The following is a 27,781-nucleotide window of genomic DNA, read 5'->3' on the forward strand; positions in this document are numbered from 1 at the left end:
ATTAAAATGTCCACATGTACTGTGGAAGACTAGACTGAGGGCTCCACCTTGTCTAGTTTCTCTGTACCTATGTCCTTTGTTAGGGATCAATACCGAGTCTGGGCCTGTCCATGTGATTTGCTCTGGTTAATGGGAGGGTAGTAAATCTGATGTAAGCAGAGACTTGAAAACTCACTTGTATCTTTCCCACTACTTCTTTCAGACTCCTGCTACCATCACAAAAACAAGCCAGGATAGCCTTACTGGAAGGGGATGAGAGGCACAGGGAAAGCAGAGGGCATAAGAGGCCAGCCAGCACCTAACTGATGGCCAACTGACCTCAGACACATAGGCAAGCCCAAATGACAGCAGTCCAGATCAGCAGAATAACCCAGTCCTTAGATTCATAAGAAATAACATGTGGCTACTGTAGGATACCACTGAAATTTGAGGTAGTTTGTCATACAGCAATAGCTAACTCATTCATATGCATCCTAGCAAAATATGAAACATAAAACAGTAATCATTTAGTTTACATTCATATAAATATACACGGTACTGGCATGTGTTGAAATAAGAACTGTGCAAATTTAGCTCTTAGTTGGTAAAGGGAATTTTCCGAGTACAAAAAATTAACTTACACATCAATATACTGACCTGTAACTAGCTTTAAAGCTTTTTAAAATGAAACAGTTTAAATTATAACATCAAAATGATATGCCATCTTTCTTAATTCAATACTTTAGGTTAAAAAGATCACAAAGAGTCGAAAAGCCACTTACTCCAAGGATGTCTTCTACTAGCAATGTTTTCCTGGACTTGGCCACATAAGCAGAGATGGTGGTGCCCTGAGTGATGGGCCCAGCAGGGATGAGGCGCGGTTTTCCTTCCTTTATCCCAGGTGGTGTGAATACGCACAGGCTCTAGGGAGAAGAAAAGATGTTTTACAGACTTTCCTGTGCATATGCATAGTACAAAAAGGCATACGTGAATCTTACTCAATAGTCATAATAAATCTGTGAGTCAATTAAAAGAACAGTCATAAAATGAGGAAAGGTGCTTTGCCATGATCAAACCAGAGTATCTAAAGTGAAACTATCTCACATTTCCAATTCACAAAAAAGTGCAAACTCAAATTTAAAACTTAAATGAATGCACAGGCACAGAAACACTCGTCAAATAGCCTCCTATTTTGATACATAGAAAAAAATGAAATCAGAAAAAATGCCTCCCGTCATTGGGATCAAGATTCTATCAGACCACAAACACACACAGGGTCCAGCCTCCCTACAGACTTGATACATGTCACCTGAAGATAGAATCAGTAGCTGCAAGTCAAGTGATTTGGTTACATTCTTTATTTTCATTAGAAATCTTCCCTTCTCAGAACCTTCTCTTTATAAGACTCACTCACATTGCTTCGATGGCTAGTTTATAAAACTGCAGATTCAGAATACTCTAGATGAAATATTTGCTCTTCTCTGAGCAAAAATCTGACAAAATCTGAGTGATCCTTCCCCTTTCAAATGACTGGGTGGGAAGGTAATGTCCTGAAACTATTTTAAAATAAATAGTTTTTTTTTTTTTAAATAGAATCAGTTATTTTGATGAAATCCAAACATATGTTAAAACTACTTTCTACTAAATAAGAATTGCTACTTAAATCACGTAGAAATTGGGGGCAATGTTTTGACATAATTGTATTACGATTATCTACAAAATTTGAAAATACTAAGGTTGAGGTAAATTTTCCACAGACTTCACTTTATTTTTATCTTATGTTGGATGACTCTACCTAAGAACGAAGACAATTTGAAGCAGTAAGTATTAGACAGCCCTCTGAACCTAAGCACCTTTCTACAATACTTGTTATTATGAAGGTAGCTCTAAGGATGAGACAGATATATTTACTAACTTATCAGGTAAGTGGTTTTTAAGCTTTGTAAAATTACAGAACTCTTTCTTTCAACATGTTAAAATCAAAAGAGAATGAACCCTATCAACTTGATTTAAGAAATCCCATAAACTTGGTTTAATGAATAAGGAGGAAGGGAGAGGAAAGCAAGGCTTTGCTTTCACCCTGGGTGCTTTAAATTAATGACAAGTATAAATGATTAGAAGTTAAGTTCAAAATACCTGCATTTCCAAGCATATCTATCTAGGGTTGTGCTTAAGTCGTATTTGCTGTTAAGTACAATGAATGTGAAAAATTTATTTTAAGTAATTATTTTGAAAAGAACGAAGCTATTTAATATGTTCAAATAGAAAGTATATACTTATGGATTAAAATTTTCATATATGATGAATGACAGTTGCAACTTAGTTATTCTTTAAAAGGCTAGAAAAACCATTTTCTAGTTACTGTAACTACATTAGGCACCAATATACACATGGCATAGAGTAAGACTCTCATTAGATTCAATATCTATCATTGTCCAAACACAATTCAGTTTGTCACCCTTTCTTAAGACAGAAAGAGTAGAAAGGTAATTCAAGAACAAAAAGGAGATAAACGCAAGAAAAAAAATTTAAAAAGTGGTATATTTAGAATGAAGAAAAATTACAATTGACAATGATTTTCTCAAACTATAAGGAAGCAACTGTCCCTTTTCTGTACCAAAGACAGAACTGCAGGAAGTGAATGTAAATTGAACTGAGTGGTTTAGATAACTCTTAAAGAAGAATATGTCATAATGAAAACAGAAGGTGAACTCTGGAGCAAGCTTCCAACAGTAGCTCTGAATTTTTGTAGGGGGTGTGGAGGGAGTCATAGTTTTTGGCTGCATTTGTTTGTTTGAAAAGGTAAAACACATATTTTTTTTTATGACTTAGCCATAGGCCCTTTAAGGCTGAATTTAATCGCATGTTCAAGTTATATGTAGCTTCATAATCCAATAATAACGGACTATCGTATACATTCCTACATTATTAGATGATCATCTATTCAGTATTATAAAATATGTATTGCTTCTGTGGAGGTTTCATACGATACACAAGTAACAGATAAGCAAATACTGTACCCGAGAGTGTATGGAAAGCTCTTCTATCTATTAAGTTTGCTGAAAATAAAAGGTTTAGAAGTCTTTTAACTACTTGCTAGAATATGAAAACCTTCTCTATGTAGTTAAAAAATAATTATCAAAAATCGACTAATACTTTATAGTGGAAGCTTCATACTTGTTTTCCTAATTAGCTCACGATTTTTGTTCACATTAATCAAACAGAAATGTTTCCAATGAGAGCTGACGATAAATGCTAACAAAACATTGAATACACTGCAATATGAAGGCCAAAAACTCCAACAGAAGGGAAAATGAAGCCTAACCTCACAACACACACTTGTTTCTGACATGTTTTCATGGCTCCACTTTCCCTCCTTTATATTAGTGGTTCCCTACTCTGTGGTTTTTGTTTTGTTTGCCTCCAAACAATTTACCTGCAGAAGTTCCCTTTTTAACATTAATTTCTAATTGAGAATCAGTCACTGGTTGGAATCACATGTTTTGCAGAAGTATTTTTTTTAACTGATTTTTGTAGTTGAATGCATTGATAGGTAGCTACCTGTTACAAATATAAAAAGTCAATAATGAACCTCTAAAATAGAGGTTGAATTTTACACATATTCAGGGCTAGGGAAAAGTTAATTCAAACTCCTTTTACTCCACAGATATTGTCAAGTAGGAGGTCATGGACTGAATCATCATTTTCCCACTGAGTGAACTGCCACCTTCATCATACACTTCATCCTCAAATATACTTTAATTTTTAATTTTTAATTTTTTTGAGACAGAGTTTTGCTTTTGTTGCCCAGGTTGGAGTGCAATGGCGCAATCTTGGCTCACTGCAACCTCTGCCTCCTGGGTTCAAGCGATTCTCCTGCCTCAGCCTCCCGAGTAGCTGGGATTACAGGCATATACCATCACACCTGGCTAATTATGTATTTTTAGTAGAGATGGGATTTCTCCGTGTTGGTCAGGCTGGTCTCAGACTCCCGACCTCAGGTGATCCACCCCACATTAGCCTCCCAAAGTGCTGGGATTACAGGCGTGAGCCACCGTGCCCCACCTATCCTTAAATATACTTGGGTCTGTTTCTGAATTCCCAATTCTGTATCATTGGGTTTACTTGTAGACCACAGTTTTAATTATTATAAAAAGTTCACAGTACATGTTGTGATTTGGCAAGGCAAATCCTGACTTAGTTCTTAGTATTTCAAAATAATCATGATTTATTTTATAAGCTATACACTTTGGCCTGGGCACAGTGACTCATCCTTATAATCCCAGGGCTTTTGGAGGCTGTGGTAGGAGGATGGCTTGAGACTAGGAGTTCAAGATCAGCCTGGGCAACATAGTGAGACCCCACCTCTACAAAAAATAAAAAAATTAGCTGGGTGAGGTGGTGCATGCCTGTAGCACTAGCTACTCAGGAGGCCGAGGTGGGAGGATCACTTGAAGCCAGAAGTTTGAGGTTACAGTGAGCTAAGATTGTGCTACTATACCCCAGCCTGGGTGACAGAGTGAGATCCTGCTTAAAAACAAACAAACAAACAAACAAAAAAGATATATACTTTGCATTTCTCATTGGTGAAGTATCTACAAGAATGCATTAATCATTAATAAAAGATTAATGTAAATAAGTTCTAAAGACATTTACACAGGAAATAGGGACTTCATTTTTCAAAATCAATATAATTGCTGACTTAAAGATTTAACTGGGATATTCAGATTAATAACATAAAAAACCTTATGCTCACTATTTTCATAGAAGGATGAATAAAAACACCAGACATTATTTTAAGAAGTATTAAGCCTCTTATCCACATATTTACAATATCAAATTTATCTATAATATCCAGAGTTGAACTGGGTCTCTAAGATTAACTCCTGCTCTACTATTGTATAAATATATGAAAACTGCAATTAGAACAAGCATCTTTTAGAGGCCAGAAATAAAAACCACAACTAAAAAATAAGGAAAAACTTTAAAGTTTCAAACATTAGCCACCGCTATCGTTTCCAGAGAAGAAAGTAACTGCCTTCAGGATATCTACTTGACCAAAGGCTGCTGCAGTTCTTTAGCATTTGAGAGTTCTAGAGGTGAAGGTGACCACTAGTCCCTCCACTTCTCAACTAGCATCAATGAGATTGCCCAAAGAAGAGAAAATCAATCCTATCAGAGTCCAGGAAGTTCTAGGGGAGGAATCAGCTTTTAAATTTTTCTAAGAAACTCATTAGAAGGTAGCTAATATTTTGTGGTAACAGCAAATTTTTGTATCTATTTCTAAAGAGATAATTTAAACTAGAAAAGATTGGGTGCACAAGTCATAATCAATAGGTTGGTTCAATAAAGGAATTTAAAACATTCAAATTATAAAAATGTCAATTTGGGGAAATAAATTGATTTGGTGAAAAATGAACAAGAGAATAGACTAATACAATTTATAAAAACACCATCTTTTAATAAAATAGAAAAATCCAATTCATTGATATCAGTCAAATAGATGTTTACTTCACTTAGTTAACACTTGCCTTCATCTTTCTTTCCATGTACAATTCAAACATCACTTTATTCATGAGACTTCAATTCAATGTTAAGACTTCAACTCACAACCAGTTAAATTTTAGAAACAAGGTATTTAGGTTTACCAATACGCTATTATCCTTTAAGACACTAGATGGCACTGGATAGTAAACAAATTTGGATCTATGTAGATGGCCGTAAGTAAATAGCTTCCACATTTACCTGGAACTTGATATATGGATGACTAACTTTGTTTGCATAATTCTTAAAAATAAATCTGCTGAAGTTCACTGTGCACTTGAAAAAGGCAAACAATTACTATAAACTACCAGCTCTGAATACAAAGAATGCAATATTTCCGGTGAATGTTTAATGCATATATATTGAAGCTAAAACTTAAGATTCTTCTGCTCTTCCATTTTTATCAATTGTATCCCAAGTACAAAACTGAAAATGTGTTCTTCCCAGTATGTGGGTTATAAAAATCAAGTAACAAAAGGGCAGGGGGAAGCTATGTTCTTAAAAGAAGTATTGTGTTAGGGTGGAAAGAGCCTATAGCTTTACTTTGTAGAAAGCACAGTAACTTTGGAATGGGAGCCTAGCCTTTAGTTTTTGACTAGCTGTGTGAACTCGGACAATCGTTACCCATAAAAAAGACCTTGGCCACCTCATCCCTAAAATGAAAAGATTAAATTAAAAAATTTGGAAGTATCTCTTTTAGCTTTAGCATTCTATGAATCTAGGACTTCTAGAGTCATTTAGTTGCTCATGTTTATAAATAAAAATAACAAACAACTGCTTAACTAACATCAAACCTGTAAATTGTGGAAAGATTATTTTTAAAATAACATATATATATATCAATAAATTTACTTTTGAATTAGAAATTTAAAGGTATAAAATACATAAGGTTTTCAACTTTCACAAACAACTCTGATAGATAACAGTGGAAAAACTATAAAGACAATATTATCAGGTATGTTATACATGTAACTAAGTGTAGCCATACAAACAATAAAAGTTGAATTGAGCAAAAATTCAGTCATGAAAAAATTATTTTTTTCCCAAAAAAACATCTCAAGAGCACTTTGTCTATAGCAGATATTGCTATGCACCAGGATACAACATACACTGTTTTCTTTGTTAACTCCAGATTTCTCAGAAATTGCTTCTTCTGCCCAAAAGACATCCTTTATTTTCCCTCTCATCTACTGAGAGGTTTTAAATCCCCACTCAAATATTGTCTCCTCAGCATCCAATCTGTTTTTATGTGCTGCAGCCCCATCACATTCGTGGTCACAGAGCCCTTGAGCTCCTCTGTTAGCACATAAAAATCATGTGCTGTAACTAGTTGTTGATTTTTCTATCTCCCCTACTGCTTGTACATTCTTTGATGTCAGAAATAATTTTGTTTTTGTTTGCTCAGCAATTTAGCACAGTTTTTTGGTACTTAGCAGATGTTTTAAACAGTTTGTTAAACAAACAGCATTTATGGTGTAACATTTAACTAATGGAGGGTAAATGGTAAATTAAGGTTTAGAAAGTTTAAGAATCTTTCTAAACCATGGGCAAGGACTTCATGTCTAAAACACCAAAAGCAACGGCAACAAAAGCCAAAATTGACAAATGGGATCTAAATTAAAGAGCTTCTGCACAGCGAAAGAAACTACCATCAGAGTGAACAGGCAACCTACAGAATGGGAGAAAATTTTTGCAATCTACTCATCTGACAAAGGGCTAATATCCAGAACCTATAAAGAACTCAATCAAATTTACAAGAAAAAAACAAACAACTCCATCAAAAAGCAGGCAAAGGATATGAACAGACACTTCTCAAAAGAAGACATTCATACAGCCAACAGACACATGAAAAAATGCTCATCACCACTGGCCATCAGAGAAATGCAAATCAAAACCACAATGAGATACCATCTCACACCAGTTAGAATGGCAATCATTAAAAAGTCAGGAAACAACAAGTGCTGAAGAGGACGTGGAGAAACAGGAACACTTTTACACCGTTGGTGGGACTGCAAACTAGTTCAACCATTGTGGAAAACAGTGTGGCGATTCCTCAAGGATCTAGAACTAGAAATACCATTTGACCCAGCCATCCCATTACTGGGGATATACCCAGGATTATAAGTCATGCTGCTATAAAGACACATGCGTGCGTATGTTTATTGCGGCACTATTCACAATAGCAAAGACTTGGAATCAACCCAAATGTCCATCAGTGACAGACTGGATTAAGAAAATGTGGCACATATACACCGTGGAATACTATGCAGCCATAAAAAAGGATGAGTTCATGTCCTTTGTAGAGACATGGATGCAGCTGGAAACCATCATTCTCAGCAAACTATCGCAAGAACAGAAAACCAAACACTGCATGTTCTCACTCATAGGTGGGAAATGAACAATGAGATCACTTGGACACGGGAAGGGGAGCATCACACATCGGGTCCTATTGTGGGGTGGGGGTAGGGGGGAGGGATAGCATTAGGAGACATACCTAATGTAAATGACGAGTTAATGGGTGCAGCACACCAACATGGCACATGTACACATATATAACAAACCTGCACGTTGTGCACATGTACCCTAGAACTTAAAGTATAATTTTAAAAAAATAATAATAAAAAATTTTTTAAAAAAATCTTGCCAAGTCACACAATTATTAGTTACACAATTATTAAGTGGTGAAATAGAACTCACACAATCTAACTTCAGAACCAAAATTATTTTAATGCTAAACTACTTACGGGGAAGTTTTCCTTTCTCCCCAAGTTCTGAAAAAGTATAAGGAGCACAGGAATTCTCCTTCTTAAAGGGCTGCCCCAGTAGCAAACGAACAATGAAGGTACAGGAGCCCAGGCTGGGCTTATCACTGTCTCCCTGGGTTTAACGTGGTGCCTGGTAATGACTGGTGCTCAAAAACAGTCACATGAATCAATGCCCTACTGGTTTGTAGAAAGGCAATATTTCAACAGTGCCTTCAATCTCCTCCTTGGCTACTGGACTAATACGTTTTCGATTATCCTTTGTATTAAATAGGATAATTTATATTTTCCTTGAAAACTGTTCTAATCTAGGTTTTCACATTTGTTAGTAAAAATAATTCCTCATAATTTCTCATTTTCATTATATCTATTGTTTTACTTGTTTTTAAATTATTAAACATATATAATTATGTTTCTTTTTTTTTGTCAGTTTAGTAAATGGTTTGTCTGTGTTTTAGTCTGTTCTCACACTGCTAGAAAGAACTACCTGAGACTGGGTAATGTATGAAAGAGGTTTAATTGACTCACAGTTCCGCAGGCTTAACAGGAAGCATGACTGTGAGGCCTCAGGAAACTTACAATCATGGTGGAAGGGAAAGGGGAAATAAGGAACTTCTTCACATGGTGACAGGAGTGGGAGTGCAAGTGGAGAAATGCCACACACTCTTTTTTTTTTTTTTTTTTGAGATGGAGTCTGACTCTGTCGCCCAGGCTAGAGTGCAGTGGCGAGATCTCGGCTCACTGCAAGCTCCGCCTCCCAGGTTCACGCCATTCTCCTGAATCAGCCTCTGGACTAGCTGGGACTACAGGTAACCACCACCCACGCCCAGCTAATTTTTCTATTTTTAGTGGATATGGGGTTTCACCATGTTAGCCAGGATGGTCTCAATCTCCTGACCTTGTGATCCACCCGCCTCGGCCTCCCAAAGTGCTGGGATTATAGGCGTGAGCCACCGCACCCCGCCTGCCACACACTTTTTAAACCACCACACCTCGTGAGAACACATTCACTACCATGAGAAAAGCAAGGAGAAATCGCCCTCATGATCCAATGTGGCAATTACAATTTGACATGAGATTTTGGTGGGGAAACAGAGTCAAACCATATAATTCCACCTCTGGCCCCTCCCAAATATCATGTCCTTCTCACATTTCAAGACCAATCAGGTCTTCCCCGCAGTCCTTCAAAGTCCTAATTCACTCCAGCATTAACCTGAAAGTCCAAGTGTAGGCCAGGCATGGTGGCTCACTGTAATGGGGAGGCTGAGGCAGGTGGATCACCTGAGGTCAGGGGTTTGAGATCAGCCTGGCCAACATGGCAATACCCCATCTCTACTAAAAATACAGAAAAAAAAACTAGTCAAACACAGTGATATGTATGTGTAGTCTCAGCTACTCAGGAGGCTGAGACAGGAGAATCACTTGAACCCAGGAGGTAGAGGTTGCAGTGAGCCGAGACCATACCACTGTGCTCCAGCCTGGGTGACAGAGCAAGGCTCTGTCTCAAAAACAAAAAAATAAATGTCCATGTCTAAAGTCCCATCTGAGACAATGCAAGGCCCTTCCACCTGTGAGCCTGTAAAATCACAAATGAGTTAGTTACTTCCAAGATACAATGGGGGTACAGGCATTGGATAAATGCTCCCATTCCAAAAGGAAGAAACTTGCCCAAACAAAGGTGGTACAGACACTGTACAAGTCCAGAACCCAGTAAGACAGTCATTAAATATTAAGGCCCCAAAATAATCTCCTTTGACTCCATGTCTCACATCCAGTGCATGCTGATGCAAGGGGTGGGCTCCCAAGTCCACAACCACAGCTTTGCCCCTGTGGTTCTGCAGGGTATGGCCCCTGCGGCTGCCTTCATGGGCTGGCATTCAGTGCCTGCTGCTTATCCAGGCACATGGTAGAAGCTGTTGGTGGATCTACTGTTCTAAGGTCTGGAGGACAGTGGCCCTCTTCTCACAGCTCCACTAGACATTACCCCAGTGGGGACTCTGTGTGGGGAACTCAATCCCACATTTCTCCTCTGCACTATACTAGGAGCGGTTCTCCATGAGGGCTCTGCCCCTGCAGCAGAATTCTGCCTGGATATCCAGGCATTTCTATCATCCTTTCAAATCTGGGTGGAGGCTCCCAAACTCTTGCTTTCTGTGTACCACAGCTAGAGCTGAAGTGAATGGGACACAGGATGCCATGTTTGGAGTAGCAGGTCCTTGGGCTTGGTCCATGAAACCATTTTTCCTAGGCCTCTGGACCTGTGATGGGGATGCTGCTGTGAAGATCTCTGAAGTGTCCTGGAGATATTTTCTCCATTGTCTTGGTGATTAATATTTGGCTCCTCTTATGCAAATTTCTGCAGCCAGTGGCTTGAATTTCTCCACAGAAAATGAGTTTTTCCTTTCTACAACATGGTCAGGCTACAAATATTCTAAACTTTTACATTCTGCTTCCTTTTTAAACACAAAACCCTCTCTTTGTGAACACATATGACTGTGCCTGGCTAGGAGCAGCCAGGCCTCATCTCCATCTGAGATCACCTCAGCCTGGACTTCACTATCCACATCACTACCAGCATTTTGTTCACAACCATTCAACAAGTTTTTGGGAAGTTTCAAACTTTCCTTCATCTTCCTGTCTTCTTCTGAGCCCTCCAATTTCCTTTGCTTTTAGCCATTATAGGAGTCCTATGAAGAATTCTTAGACAGAAATTAAATACATTAAAGTTAGGGTCTAGCCCAGAAAAGAAAAGGAACCACAAGTTGGTAAATCCTAACCTAATATACTGAGTTTAATATGTGTATTATTTGGATAAATAATAATGGTATTGATAATGTCTTCTAACTTGTTTTCTTGATATCTCAGTAACTAAAAATACTACTGCTTTTCTGTCCATTTTCTCCATTTTGCTTCAGAAACTTCAATGCACCAGAATAAAAGACAGTTTCATTTTTTAACCTGATCTAATTTTTTTTTCTTTTAACAGTTGGATCTTCTTTATAAGTAATTTTGTTATAATCACATAATGATTTCCATAACAATATTTTATGTTTTAATTTTAGTGCTTTTTAGTATTTGTTTTTTTCTGCTAAATGTTCTATGTGAAAAAAAACACAATGTTTTTTCCTCCTTGCTTATATGAATGTGCATTTTTAAATTCTGTTAGAACTTCTGACATATTTAAATGTTATTTAAGTTATATTTCTCATTACATCAATTTCAGAAATAATATTTCTACTGAGAAAATGAATACTTTAATAAGTGTAAAAACTTATTAAAGTGTAATATTTTAGTAAGTGTAAAAACTGTATAATTCTGTCTTTTCTTAACCCTTAGTATTTGTTGATATGGACAGAAAATTTTCTGTCTATTTGGGTTTTATTATAATTTTGTCACTAAAGTATATAATTTTTGCTGTGAAATTGAGTTATTTAAGAAAGACTTTCTTGCTATGATTCCAAATCAAGACAATTCTTTAAAGATTGATAATTATGTAAACTATGCTACCTTTCATGTGCAAAAGAAGAAATACAAAAATATATACATGTATCTGCTTACCTAGGCAAAAGATGTTTAATTTAATATGGTTAGTTACATTTCAGAAGTATATCTTCTATTGTCAGCAATATAGCAGATTAGATCATTTGGCTGACACTTTTGAAAAAACATTTCAAATTTATTTAAAGGCTGCATAAAATATACTTTACCTATCTTTTATATTGCTTTGCTGGGTGAGAAGAATGGAAGGAATCCACAGAAATCTAAAAGGAAGTAAATAAAGGAACCGTGGGAGTTGACCAGATCCCAAAGCTGGCTTTCTCTTGAGGGAATTAACTAATGACTGAATAGACTGATCTTCTCCCAGGAAAGCCACATGGAGATTGGGAGACAGGAGACAAAAGTTGGGGCCTTTCTGTGAGGGAAGTCTAAGTCAAGACCCCTTTAGAGGGCCAAGACAGGCAACAGGCCACACATTCATCTTCGGTTGAAGGACAAATACACTTACCCCAGCAAAGAGGCTGCAAGGAAGCCAGATTATTTTGAAATTAGTACTGGAGGGAAAATAAGAATCTCCTCTGAGAAGTCACAATTGTGCATATGGATTTGACTCTTGAAGCCATACTACTTTGTAGTCTGAAAATTCATCTCAACCAGATAATTCAGTTTAAAATGGTTTTGGATTGGTAGTACCTTAAGTGACTAGCAGAAACAAATGCCTGTCTATCTCCAAGAAAGGAACTAGAAAGGCACTTCTAATAAGCCTTGAGAGTATCCATTTAAGAGCCCCATGAAAGAATAGAATTCACAGTTACAGAGAGAGAGAGAGAGGGAAAGAGAGAGGGAAAGAGATAGAGAAAGGAAAAAGAAAAAGAAAACCATAAAACACTTAAGCAAAAAAGTCACCATCTGTCAGAGTTGGACTAAACACACCCAAGAAACTGTAAATTCAAAAGAACATAGAAGAAGTATATAGTTAATGTATTTCAAGAAATAAAAGACAAGTTTGAAAATATGCACAGGAAATAAAAACTATAATGAAAACCAAAATAAATTTAAAAACAGTATCTTTATTTTAGTCAATATTCAGAGAGATAATTTATCAACCTGAACTCTATCTACCAAAGATACATTCCAGGAAAGTGGGTGAAATAAAGACAAATTCACACAAACACAAACTGAGTGTTTTCCATCAGCAAACTCTCGCTGAGGGAAACTCTAGAGGATGTATTTCAGATGGAAGAAAAATGATCCCAAACAGGACGACTTGAGATACAAGAAGAAATGAAGAACAAAGACAGTAGTAATCATGTAGATACATCTAAAGAAACACTTGAATGAACTTAAGATTTCTCAGCCCATGTCTTCTTCCTACCCATAGAAATCCCTGGGTTAAGGAAATAACAAGGGCTTAGCTCTCTAGGTGGAATGCATAAAGGGCAAAACAGAGTGAGGAAAACACAGTAATTATCCCCAAGAATGATCCTCCCAGGCAGATCAGGTATCTGTCTCCATAAAGCTGATATTCTAGCATGAAAGCCAGATAAACAAATAACCACTCAAATCACAGATAAACATGTAATCACAGACTCAGCTATGTTCTATGAAGGAGACATACATAACATTGAGAAAGCAAAATACAGTGTACAGTGGGATCCGACTTGGGAAGCTGAGAGACAGCTACAATTTCACCATGTACCCTGCTGTTCACAGGGATATTAAGTTGAAGAAGAGACTCAGTCCCTGAGATGCGGGAAAGAAAGAAGGAACAGGGAATCAGTGCCCCAAGAGAGAAGCATGCCCAGTAAATGGACTGGCCTTAGGAGTTTAGAATAAGGAGCCAGAATACGGAGCTTGCAGTGAGCTGAGATCCGGCCACTGCACTCCCACCCGGGCGACAGAGCAAGACTCCGTCTCAAAAAAAAAAAAAGAATAAGGAGCCAGAATAAAACTGAGAGGATATTGTACCAGTCCTTTAAGTTACTAAAGTAAAAGATAAGTAAAGATGAAATAATTCAAATTGATACATAAAATTACAATTTAGATATTGTAGATAGAAAACCTTTTTGCTGAATCATAAGAGGAAACTACTTCATTGAGACTAATGTATAGAGAAGTCTGCAAATAAAGCAAAAAAAAAAAAAATTTTTTTAAGCCAAGTGATTAAGAATATGGGTTTTGTAACCTAAATCCAAGCCCTGCAAAGTCAGCATTTTGGGCTCCCATCCACTGCAGCCACAGGGTGCCTGCTGCCTGCACCTCTCAGTCTCTGCCCGCAGCTGTCTCTATTCTCTTTCCACAGGGCAAGAGAGCATCCTGTAGAGGCAGCCTCAACTTCAGGGTTGTTATCACTTTCGTTCAGGTGAACGGCTAGAATTGCTGAATCCAAGATACAGGTTTTAGCAAAGAATCTGCCGGGGCCCTCACAGGCCACATGTCCACCCGGATCTGAACTAGACACCCAAGGGTAAGGGGCTGGATGTAAGCACAGCTGCGTGGCCACACAGAGGACTGCTGGAGGCGGCTCAGAAAGAGTAATGCGACATGGACCACAATAGACTGCATTCCACACATATCAGCCAATTAAAAAATAATGGCAAACTGCAAAATATTTTTCTAAAAGAAATTACTAACTTTTAATAAAAACTTGGACATTTTAAAAATAATTTTTAATGCACAGAAAAAAAGTAATATCTATTTGTTATTTTAGTAGCTTAGCCATTTTAGAATACTACCAGTGTCTGAAATATAGTTTATTTAGAAGTGGTAGTAGTATCTGAATAATGCAAATTAATAAACATTCTTATCTGTTTATATGAAAGGCACAAGGAGAGGGGCTTGGGAAATACAAGAATGAACAAGAAAATGTCTTTGCCCTAAATAAGCCTTTGTAACAAGCGTAATTTATTACAATACAAGGGAAAACAATGGCCATGGAAACGCGTAAGATAAGCTGTAAGTTAATTAAATCAGCCAATAAATATTTTTGTGCAACTATTTTCACACTCTGCAAAACTGTTATATTTAAGAGTCCTACTAAAAATCTCAGGATGCTTTTGTCTCTATTCCTAGTAACACTGTATATAATGTAAATAATTTTATACATCTTTTGATTACTCAAGAATACATGTAGCATATTGCAAAAATACATTCCAAATCTCAGATAGCAATGCCTAACACATAAGAAATGTGAAGCAAAAATGTGTCAAAGAAATTTATGAGGGAATTTATACATTAAAGTTATGAATATTAGTATTATTGGCTCAAATTATGCTAAAATACGTATACTTTTTAATACTGTATCAAAAATCAAATGCCAGTAATTGAACATCTTGAAATACTTTTGGAAGTGCCTATGTATGTTGCATTTGACGGTGGGCTGTGCTCCAGGTAAGTTAGACCAGAAACGCAGGATCCGGGCTGCCGACGGAAGACTGGAACAGCCAGAGCTGAGAATCCCCATTCCTCGACTGGCCTGAGCCTACTACAGTAAGGCAGCTTAGGGATCTAGACTCAGAGCCCTAGGACTACACCCTAGGAGTTTTAGAGTCATCTGCAAAAACTTTACAAAACACCAAGAAAACGTTCAGCTTTCTGTAGATCGTGTGTAAAGTGGGTACAAGAATTCCTCTACAACATCCAAGCTTACAGTGCCAAGTAACTTTTATACAAAACACTAAATCTAGAAACACCATTTATAACCGAGGGTACCACAAACCAAAGGAAACACACACACACACACACACACACACGATTTTATGCCTAAAAGTTGCCATGTCAGTAAAATTCTTGACTGGTAACAACCAAATATAGAAACTAAAACCAAAATGAATTTAAATGAAAAATACTTAATCATGAAATGTCTATTGTTTATAACTTTTTTAAAGGAGCTTATGATATTTTCTTATCTAGAGCACCAAAATCTAAATTTAGATACTTACATTATTGCACTCTCCAAGGAAATACAATGCAAATCCATCAGCTTTTGTGGCTGCCAAAGTAATAAGAAAAGGAAGAAACTGAGCTCAGTGGGAGAATCTAACATGTATGCATTCTCCATGGTGAGAGGCAGATGTGAGTCTTTCAAACTGATTTGTTAACAGAATCAATGGTCATGCAGTAAATGGAACAAAATCATTTATGGCCTTACTCAATAGCATAATGAAAATATCCTCTACATTTTTCATCAGTGAGTATAAAATTTAAGATATGATATCCTCAAATGCATATAGCAGTCGATGTACTACATAGTAACATATTTGTTGAACTGTAAGTATTCAGAATCATTTAATATTTTTTAAATGAGAACTGTGCTTAAATTTTAAAGTTTCTAAAATACCACAAGTGACATTTATAATATTAATTAACCAAAATTAATTAAGTATCAACCTAAAAAGCCGATGTATTCATCTACAATTGTTACTGAAGCAAATATAATTTAACTTACCTAAAATTGTTTCAGGGTCATCTGAAGGCAACTATAGCAGTTAACAGTGTAAGTCTTGGAGGGACTGCCTCAATTTAAACCCCTACTTATCTCCTTTTTACCTGTATCACTTTGGGTAAGATGTTTAACCTCTCTGTTCTATAGCTTCCTCATCAGTAAAATAACTCGTTGTACCTGTGTCACTTTGAGTAAGATGTTTAACCTCTGTGTTCTATAGCTTCCTCATCAGTAAAATAGCTCCTTTTTACCTGTGTCACTTTGGGTAAGATGTTTAACCTCTCTGTTAAACATCTTAAAATAGTGGTAATAATAAAAGCTTCCTCATCAGTAAAATAGTGATAATAATAAAAACAACCTCACGAGACCATAATAAAAATAAGTCAGTTAATGCATATAATATGCATAGACAGGTGCCTAGCATATACTTAAATATATAATAAATGTGATCACTGTAGTTGGTCTCATTAATATTTTTATTTTCAAATTAAAAAACAAAAGAAAAATGAAAGATTCAATTGTCATAGTGGGTATCCTTCTGAAAAATGTGTCCTAAAAACAAGTGTATCCTTCTAAAATAGTACTTTTCTGACATAACTTTCCCCATTCTATTCACAACATAACCCATTTCTTAAATGGTATATAAAATTGTCATTTACCCAAATATATTTAAAATGCTTATTCTCTCTTTAAAATTAATACATTTTATAAAGATGTGATTTAATTCAATAAAACCATGCTTTCCAAAGGAAACTAGGTGTGAATTAGAAGGCATAATATATTACATGTATGTATCAGGCAGATACTTATTTGGGATTAGATAATTTAGAAAGTTTTAGGTTTGACTCACTCTGGTAGTTTCATAATAAAATATTTTCACTTCAAATTTAGTCCAGAAATAGAAGTAAATATAAATGACTTTCACCTGCCTCTTAGTAAGTGAATTTTTTTTACTGCTTTTTGTAAAAAAATCTTTGCCCAGTTTTTCTAAGAGGAACACAAAATGCTTCTTACCTATTTTGATGATGCTGCTCAGTTCATAGAGGAGTAGCTGGTTGTCCCCTCCTGTGTCCAACCGTTGTTCTATATAGCTGTTTAGTTCATATACAACTCCCTGCATATTCGTATCTTGGTACTTTGGATTAAAAATAACAAAAATAAAAACAGAGTTTAAATAAAATATAATAAAAATTCCTTAGTCTGTAAAACATACTATTAACATATGTGACTTAATACACTAAGCTATTCATTATGTTTTTATAGCATGATTTAAATATTATAATCTATTTTATAAAAAAAGTAGATTAAAAATTAAAATTGCTATGACTATTTATTTATTTTGAGACAGGGTCTATCTCTGTTACCCAGGCTGGAATGCAGTGGCACTATCTCAGCTCACTGCAACCTCCACCTCCCAAGCAGCTGGGAATACAGGCACATACCACCACACCATGCCTGGCTAATTTTTGTATTTTTTGTAGATACAGGCTTTCACCATGTTACCCAGCCTAGTCTCGTACTCCTGAGATCAAGTGATCCCTCTGCCTCAGCCTCTCAAAGTGCTGGGATGTACAGGCGTAAGTCACTGCGCCTGGATATTTAGAATTATCCATAGACTGCATCTATGCAGCCTATTTATATTAAAATAGCGCTGTTACAAAGTTTGTTTCTGAAGTTTTATATATATAAGGCAACTGGATTAGTAAAAATAATATCATAGAAGAGCTTGCTGAGTGCACCTCTGTAAGATGTTAGAAAAGGCTGCTGCAGTCGCTGCACTGGGTGAAACAAGTGTCCCGTGTGTCACTCTAATTTTCCATTCCTTTCCATCTATACGGCTCCACCTTGGTCTGCTCTCATCCCTGCCACCATAGCAAGAGTTAGACGCTTGCACTGCAGCCACTGTCCCCACAGCAGTAGCCCCACAGCACGCCCACAGCACAAGGCTTCATCATGGCACCAGTGACAACAGCAGGTGGACAGGGAGATGTCAACCCCCACCCTGCTCTAGTTCAAGCTACACTGTGTATTCTCTAGAGGAATAAAAAACAGTCCTCCAACGAATCTCCCTGCTCCCAAACTTGTCTTACTAAACCTAGTCTCAAGATAACAGGTACTGTAAACTTGAAATATAAAATTCTGTCTTTCCCTGGCTTAAAACACTCCTGGGACTTCCTACTGCACTTGGAATAATAGACAAAAACGCCTCACATGGAAACACGCCACATGCTGCAAAGCATGGTTACTATCCAGCTCAGAACTTCATTTCACACCCCATTCCCTCTACCTTCACTGTCCCAACCCTGGCCATCTTTCTGCTTCTTGATCATTCCGATAACTTCCACTTCTAAAGGTCTATTACTTGCTGTTTTTCTGGAGCACTATACTCAATAAATACCTGTTGAATGAACAAATAAGTAACCAACCAATGATTGGACAAATACCACTGAACACCCAGACAATGCACTAGAGTAGGCTCTCTTCTAGTCACCAGAGACCCTAGAACAGTGAAACAATTACATCTATTGTCTTCAATAAGCTCACATTCTAGTTGGAATGGAATCAATATGTAAATATGGCAGGTTTTTGTATGTGAGTACCAGCTTGGGTTCAGTGTGCTAGTGCTAGGTTGGCTGAAATCTGTTCCCAAAAGTGGCCGATGCTCCACGAAGTTGAAACCTCAGAACTTCCCTGGTATATATTCAAAGGCTTAGCAAGATTGGAATGCTGGATTTGCCTGATGATGGGAGACCAGTTTGGCAATCCCCTGGCTATGTCCTAGGGATGCCCCCCTTCACCAAGGTCATGAGAAATACGTTTACAGGGGGAGCCCTGGAATATGTGAATATATACCTGGCCCTGGTGTGGGCCAGAAATTAATGTGGGAACTGCTGCCATATGGCTATGTTCCTTGAATTCACCCAGAAGATGGGATACTGATGTGGCAGAGGACAAGTGGGAGCACTTCACATCCAGAGACAAGGTGGGTATTGTCAGCACAATCAACAGAAGCAAAGCTGCGGAGGAATTTGGACACAGAAATATTCAGCACAGCTGCTTGATCCCAGGTGCTATGGTTTGAACATTTCCTCCAAAGTTCACGTTTTGGAAACTTCATCCTCAACGCAACAGTGTTGAGTGGCAGGCCCTTTAAAAGGCAGAGCCTTGTGAATGGAATCATGATGTTTGTGAATGGAATAATGGTATTTGTGAATGGAATCATGGTGTTTGTGAATGGAATCATGGTGTTTGTGAATGGAATCATGATGTTTGTGAATGGAATCATGATGTGATTGGGACAGTGAATGAGTTATCATGGGAGCAGGATCCTGATAAAAGGTGACTTTGGTCCTCTTCCCTTCTCTCTCTTGTACACTCTCTCTTGCTCTTGTCCTTTCTGCCATGGGATGACACAGCAGTAAGGCCCTCACCAAATGAAGGCCCCTCAACCCAGGACTTCCCAGCCTCCCAAACTGTAAGAAATAAATTTCTGTTCTGTATGAGTTACCTAGTCTCAGATACTGTATTACAGCAGCACAAAATGGACTAAAACAGAAAACTGGTACCTACAAGTGGGGCTGTGGCAATAACAAATATCCAACAATGTGGAAGCAGCTTTGGAACTGGGAAATGAGTAGAGGCCAGAAGAACTTGTAGGAAATGGCTGTAAAGAGCCTAGACTGCAATCAAGGAAGCATTAAGGGAAATTCTGGTGAGGGCTTAGAAAAAAAACAACAGGTGCAGGGAGGGCTTTAACTTTCTTAGGAATTACTTAAGTGGTCACAATCAGAAAGCTGATAGAAACATGGACAATAAAGGCTATTCTGATGAGGTATTGGATGGAAATGAACAAGATGCTGGCAACTGGAGTAAAAGCCATTCTAATGAAGTCACAAAGAACTTGACTGATCTGTAGCCATGTCCCAGGGCTATATAGAAAGCAGAACTTAAGGGCAATGAACTCAAGTATCTGGGTGCCATTCATCAAGACCACGGGAGAAAGACCGTAAAGCTGCTTCAGAGATCTCGGAGGCCATCCCTCCCATCACAGGCTCAGAGCAGGGCCTTGAGGGCAAGGTTTCCAGAAAGGTGTCCATGGAACCTCAGCTTTTGCTGCCCAGGCAACTTAGAACTCTACTCCCTGCATTCCTTCACAGTGTGAGCCTGGCCACGGCTCAAGTGAGTTCAAGTGCAGCTCCTGCCACACCTCCAGAGGGCACAAATAGTAAGTCACAGCGGTATCCACATAGCACTAACTGCAAACTTGCCGGCTGCATGAGCTGTGGTGCCACAGCAGCCTCTACCTAGATTTCAAAGGATGTAGTAGAGAGCCTGGGGCCCACAGACAAACTTGTTGCAGCAGTGGAGCCCCCACAGAGAGCCCCCAGTAGGCCAATGGCTAGTGGAGTCCTGAGAGCGAGGCCATCTCAGAGACTACAAAATGTAGAGCTACCAATGCAACTTCACAATTCTGAAGAAGCTCAGGCGTGAGAGACACCAACCTGTGAGAGCTGAAGTGTGGGCTGGCCCCAGCAAAGTCATAGGGGCAAGGATACTCAAGGCCTTGAGGAGCCTAATCCCCACTCCAGTGTGGGCAGAATGGGAGGAATGGAGTCAAAGAAGATTATTCTGCAGCTTTAAAACTTAATGTTGTTTTCTCTGTTGAGTTTTGGACTTTTGGGACCAGTTACCCCTTTTCTTGTCTATTTCTCCTCTTTGGAATGGGAGTATCAATCCTATGCCTGTTCTACCATTGAATTTTGGAAGTAGATGACTTATTTTGATTTCACAGGCTCAAAGCTGGAGAAGGTTTGTTTCAGGATGAATTGTTCCTTGAGTCTCACTCATACCGGATTTAGATGAGACTCTGGACTGATGCTGTACAAGTTAAGAACTTTGAGGCCACTGGGATGTAATTAATGCATACTACATGTTAAAAGGACATGAATTTTGGTGGCCAGGGGTGGAGTGCTATGGTTTAAATATATCTCCCAAAGTTTGTGTTAAATAATCCCCAATGCAAGAGTATGGAGAGGTGGAACCTTAAGAGGTGATTAGGACATGATGGCCCTGTCTTCATAAACAGATTAATACCATTACTGGGGGAGTGAGTTAGTTATCTCAGCAGTGGGTTTCTGAATAAAAGGATGAGTTTGGCCACCTTCCTCTCTCTCTAAAGCGTGATCTCTTGCCCTTCCACCTTCTGCCATGGGATGATGCAGCAGGAAGGTCCTTGCCAGATGCAGGCACCTTGACCTTGAGCTTCTCTGTCTCCAGAACTGTAAGAAATAAATTTATTTTATTCATAAATTTCCTAGTCTGTAGTATTCTGATATAGCAACACAAAACAAAGACAACAGTGTCCCTGGAACTGAACAGGGCAGCCTACTGACATACTTTTTTTCATTTGTTTAAACAGAAATGTTGTGGCTTAAATGAACAAAAATCTGACTTGATGACCACAAGAGAGAGTCAGAATACTTCACTGAATTCCCAGACATGAGCCAATTCGCAGGCCCAGAACTCCTTAAATAAGGAAAGAGAAAGCAAGGTCCCCTTGAAGAAGAATCCTACTATGCTGCCAAAAATTTATAGCATAGATCTTCCGCCTACCTTTCCCAAAGAGGTCTGCAGCCATTTACCTGCGTGACTGAATATTATGGGGGCATGAAGAATTATTAGACTTGGGGAACGACTGGATATCAGCTCTACCCTGACATTAATTCTTTATGATTATTATTATTTTGAGACAGGGTCTAGCTCTGTTGCCCAGGCTGGAATGCAATGCAGTACTAATTATATTAAGAGACCCAAACTCCACTGAGGTGTACCAATCAAAAGGGGCTCATGGAGATCAGGTAATCAGTGAAGTTTTAGCTCAAGGTTTGTCTCAAAAATGAGCCACAATGGGTTCTCGAACACACCCTCTGGTGATTGCAGTTTGGGAATATACTTCTGGAATAGACATACTCAGCAGGAGACAGAACTCCACACTGAAGGATCCCCATGCAGCAAGGGACTGAAGAAGTGAGACTTGGAGAAATCTGAGGGAAGAGCTTCCCAAGTAAAGAGAACAGGATAAATCAATTACTATGACCCAAAGCAGCAAAACAGAAACCTGCCAAGCAATTCTTAAGCTGCATTTCAAACTCCAAAAACTAGTAACTGCTACTATTAGGCTTTTACCTGTGGTAGCCACTCCCTGTTCTCTTCCCAAGCATGGAGAGCCTGGGCTGTGGAAGAGGTTCTCTCAGGTGTGTGTATTCTCTTCTCACATCTGCTGCCTTCCTGGGCGGTGCCTAACATTTCTGAGGGCTGGTTCCCCCTTCCTTTAGCCTTGTGGGTCCTACTTGCTTTGTTGCACACTTGACTATGGTAAGTTATTGGTCTCCAACTCAGTTTTGTGACTTTTTGTTGCTAAAGTGTAATCTTAACAGTCAAAACTTCTCAGTTATTTTCTAGCTCCAAATTTTTGTCCAAGTTTTGCTCTTACCCAGGTACCTGTTGATAGGTATTTACATAAGTACAGAATTTACATAAAAATCAGGAACACCTGAAATTCTAACGACTCTAAAATATGAGAGCATTGTTTGAGGTCACCAAAACTTATGTTATTTTCTTTATCATCTGTAAGCAGACCCTATTCGAGCTATTTCAAGTTCTGAATAACTCCAGATAAAATATTCTACTCTATCACACCCTCTCTTCCTTACTTATTCCACTTATTCCAACCACTAGTTCTGTATTTTCTTTATCCCATAGTCTTTTAAAGGAGCTTCTATGAGAATGAAGCTAGCCTAAACGAAAGCTGAGCCAAACGATAGTGAGAGACCTAAGTCATAACGATAGACTTTGAATACCTAGATCCAGCCACGCAAAAGCTTCATGTTTAAAAATCACTAGATATTTCTTTTAAATAAACCAATACATTCTCTGAATTCTTCATTTTTCATATGGAAGAAAGGAGCATTAGCCAGCTTAAGGGGAGTTTTTAGTCATTCAGTCCCTACACAAATGATACACGGCTGACTCCTTCCTCTTAGCATAGAATTCTGAGAACAGGCTCTTTAATAATGACCTGTGTGCAGGGCCGAGATCAATAACCAGCTGTTCTCCAACTCTTTTGGGCAGGAAATGGGTTGTTACAAACAAGTGAGAACAAGAAGACATTCTGGGAATTGGACAGTTTATCATGAGATTTCATTTCACATCTCTGGGCTTTAGTTTTCTCATTTGTCTAATGAGACGGCTGAATTATACTGTCTGTAAAATACTTTCCCTTTCCAACACTAACTTTCTAAGATAAGCTATGACCTAGGTTTTAAATTTTTTTCTTGTTTATATTAAGCTTCAAATTCTAATATTTAATCTAATAGAATATGTTAGCACATCCTGTTTCCTTTTGTTTCTCATTATAACTGCAAACATAACAGCAAAATGTTTTTACTGTAATTACTATTTTATATTGACATACTAACTCAGATATTAAAGGTCTATCTACATAGTTAACAAATCACTCAAACCATAATATACTGTAAAATATAAAATTACATGCAAATGTACAAGAATAAGCAAAATTGTTATTTGATTGTTCGCCTTGTGGTCATTCTATTATTTATCAGGACTGTTATGAAAGGCAAAGCTGAGGAGACAAATTACATCAATGTCAAATCACACACTTCTAAGACACTTCTATGGAAACCCCATGATAAAGGAATCAATCTCTATTAGATTGAGTAAACATGAATTCTATGGCTTGTCTAATAACAATCACAATAAGCATACTAATAAAGATGTTAAGTTTTTTACAGCATTTTTAACTTCATAAAGTCCTTTCATGCCTTTCCTAAGAGACCCTACAACAAGTTTATACTGGGCGTCACTGCAGCATTCATAATGCGAGACGAGTCAAAATTCCAAAGTAGAGTAAGTTGGGAGCTACACAATTTCCGAATCAAATTGGACACCACCATCTTCATATTGTTTCATGCTGATCTCATGCAGTACTTGTGTTTTATTTGAGCAACCACCAAAAACACAGTTTCACAAAGATAAGACCTTAAGGAAAGAACTGTAGTGATCTAATGTTAAAACTGAACTATGTCAAGCTAACATTGAAACCGAACTACATCAGGTTCTGTCCAACATATGCCACTGTGTTTCCCATGACATTTTAATATATCCTGAATGTTATCCTTGCATATTTGCTGTGGTGCCTCGGGGTATTTGGAACACAGTTTGGGAACCAGGGGAAAGCCACTCTCTTGTCTAGGGGGAAACAATATTTTACAGAATAAAATGGTAATGAACAAATCAGTGTTAATCATTGGTTCAGAAAGAAGGTAAAAGCTGGTTTAACTGGGAGGACAAATGTTCCCATGCCTGCTAAAATGAATTAGCTATGTAAACATACGTTAGACAGCCACTGAGCCAAAAAAGTTTGGAGGCAATTCAGTAATCACATGGAAACTGTGACCCCTGTTAGTCCCGAGAGTCTGTGATTCTATGAGGTGGCAACAACATATCTTGAAGGCCAACAATAAACAAGAAGTCATAATGAGACAAACGTTAAATTGGATTAATATTTAACAGCATAAAAAAGAGCTCCTCAGTTTCCAATATAAACTTCAATGCTGGAAAAATATCTTCTTCTCATCATTCTTTATATTATTCCTTTGTTTCTTTTTGTATTGTTTACAATGTTTTATTTTGACATAATTTCGATGTTACAGAAAACTGCGAGAATAGTACAAGAAACACCTTGTACATCTTTTACCCAGAACTGTAGACTGTATCTCTGTCCCCCCCTTAAAATTCCTATGCTGAAATCTTAACCCCCACTGTGATGCAACCAGGAGGTGGGAGCTTCAGAGGACTGATTAGGTCAGGAGAACAGAGCCCTCATGAATGGGATTAGGGACTGGACACTTCCACCCTGTGAGGACACTGCAAGAAGACAGCTGCCTAGTATCAGGAAGAGGTCCTCAGCAGACCCTGGATCTGCCGTCACCTTGACTGATCTTGAACTTCACAGCTTCCAGAATTGTAAATTTCTGAAGTTTATTAAGCCACCCAGTCTATGAGACTTTGTGACAGCACCTAAACTAGGACACTAAGATTTACCAATAATTTGATTTGTCTCATTTGCCTCAGCATTCTATCAGTAAATCATATCCATCAGTCTTTCTGTCCACACATGCACACACACACACTCACACGTTTTATAAATACGTTTCAATATTTAAGAGCAAGTTGGTGTGCCCCTTTATTCCGAAACACTTCAGTGTGCATTTCTCAAGTAAAAGAACATTCCCCTACAAGTTAAATACAGTTACCATGATCAGAAAATATAACATTTCTACAACAATATTAGCTAAATAAAAACACACATTCACAGTTCACCTGTTGTCCCAAAAATGTCCTATAAAGGATCATTATCCCTCACCTGTCTAAGTTCAAATCCTAGATCACATATGCTACTTAGGCATCACATTTCTTTAGCATCTTTCAATGTAGAACAGTTCCTCAGCCTGTCTTTGTGTTTCCTGAACTTGATACTTTTGAAGATTACAGGCCAATTTTGTTTGTCTGATGTTTTCTCAAGATGAGATTGAGGTTCTGGATTTTTTTCAGTGAAACAATGAAGTGATGAAGCTAGAAAGCCATAATCTGAAGAAGAGTGAGCCTGCCTGATTGCCTCCCTGACTTCCCCCATATGAACATGGAATCAAAGACTTATCTTACGCAAAAGGGCATGATCCACGATTATTGTCATTTAATTTGATGCTGAAATTGGCCCAGATTTGGCGAGGAGAAACTCCTTCAAGACAGCGCCTGTATCCTTTTGACACATCCTAACGATTCCTTCAACACTTCCTTACCTTTTTGTCACATACTTTGCCAGCCCTTGAATCAGCCATTTCTAATCCAAAGAAATCCCAATTCCATTTAGTAGAAAACGGTATTTAAAATCCAAGAGTTGGAGCTATATCACACTGCTGTCAATGCTTCTAATGCATTAGACATAGATATAGATATAGATATAGATGTAGATATGAAAGGACCTCAATACATACATACATACATACACACACACACGCACACACACATAGGTATGTATAAGCTGATAACTGTCATTCTGTATGTATTTGTCTACTTACATATACATATATTAAGAGAGATGAAAAACCATGACTCACTCTGATACCTCCGGTTCCAACCAAACACTACAATGTATATTCAACTATTCCCTATTTCTGTATCTGTAATTACCTCACCCAACATGTGAAATCTGGCTGCCAATATCCTTAATATACTTATATATTTTCTCAAGTCTAGAATACACAGAGGTAGTTTTAGAAGTGCTAAGCCATACCACTTCAAATAGTAAAAGTATTAATTATATGTTAATATTTTTTAGTTTTTTAGGCAAAATCTACAGACACTGAAATATACAAATCTTAAAGGTACAAGTGCATACATCCTTGTAACATACATCCTACCAAAGAGAACACTTCATCTCTTCATAAAGTCCCTCCCATAGTCCTTTCTAACCAATCCCTGTCCTCAAGGCAGCCAGTCTTTTAGACTTTTTCCTACCATAGATGAGTTTTGTCAGCTTTTGGAATTATTTGTAAAGGGAATCATACAGTATGTACTCTTTTGAATGTGCTACATTGGCTCAACAGAATGTCGGGGCAATTCAGCCATGGTGCTGTGTGCTTCAGTAGTGTGTTCCTTTCCATTACTGGTAGCATTCTGTTGTATTAATGTACTACAACTTGTTTATCTGTCGCACTATTGCTGGATATTTGGAATGTTTATTTCCAGTTTTGAGCTATTATGAATAAAGCCTGCTATGAACATTCTTACAGAAGTCTTTTTTGTGAACACAGGTTTTCAATTATGTTTGGCAAATATCAGAGTAAAATTTCTGGGTTGCAAGAGAAATCTATGTTTAACTTTACAAGAAGGTGCTCTCCTTTTTTTCCATGCTTTATATTCTTAAGAATAGAGTTATCCAAATGATTTAGGCATTTTAAAGGAAAAGAAGTTAAAAATAAAGGTGATCTATATCACATAAACAGCACAGGCTAAAAATCCTAACTATTCTGTAATGAGCAATTATAATGACCAGAGAAGGAAATCTGTGAGCTACACAGGCATGTGTGCAAAAGCTTGGGGGTAACACAGAGGAGTTCACTGATTCTTTGCAAATGCTTCCTTTAAAAAGCTTTAAAATCCTAAACAGCATATAAAGGACCAGTAGATATTCATCCTGAGCCTATCCTAGCACCATGGGGAAAAAAGAACAAGCAGCCACCTTCACTTGTTCTACAGTGTAACTGAGCACAGAAGAAATGCTACACAGAGCTGTTTCAAAGGATTACAGGAGAGTTAAGTAAGGCACTGTATTAGTTCCTTCTCACACTGCTAAGAAGACATACCCAAGACTGGGTAATTTATAAAGAAAAGAGGTTTAGTTGACTTATAGTTCCACATGACTGGGGAGGCCTCAGGAAACTTACAATCATAGTGGAAGGTACCACGTCAC

The 27,781-nt window shown here is 37.8% G+C and overlaps 1 protein-coding gene across 12 annotated transcripts in view; it reads right to left on the reverse strand.

The window, feature by feature from the left end:
- The window catches only part of PDE10A (phosphodiesterase 10A), a 333,920-nt gene that overhangs the window by 96,684 nt on the left and 209,455 nt on the right, over nt 1–27,781 (reverse strand). For 10 of the 12 annotated variants that reach the window (XM_023223598.2, XM_023223597.2, XM_023223602.1 and 7 more), the window contains 3 exons: nt 17,242–17,362; nt 15,725–15,774; nt 762–902 (listed from right to left, as the gene is read on the reverse strand). In XM_023223598.2, the coding sequence (XP_023079366.1) occupies nt 762–902; nt 15,725–15,774; nt 17,242–17,362 (312 nt within the window). Of the gene's footprint in view, nt 1–761; nt 903–15,724; nt 15,775–17,241; nt 17,633–21,388; nt 21,507–27,781 lie in introns of all 12 variants that reach the window. The other 2 variants (XM_023223606.1, XM_023223608.1) reach the window with 2 other exon arrangements.

The sequence above is a fragment of the Piliocolobus tephrosceles genome, chromosome 5 (genome assembly GCF_002776525.5).
Source record: "Piliocolobus tephrosceles isolate RC106 chromosome 5, ASM277652v3, whole genome shotgun sequence".
Classification (NCBI taxonomy): domain Eukaryota; kingdom Metazoa; phylum Chordata; class Mammalia; order Primates; family Cercopithecidae; genus Piliocolobus; species Piliocolobus tephrosceles.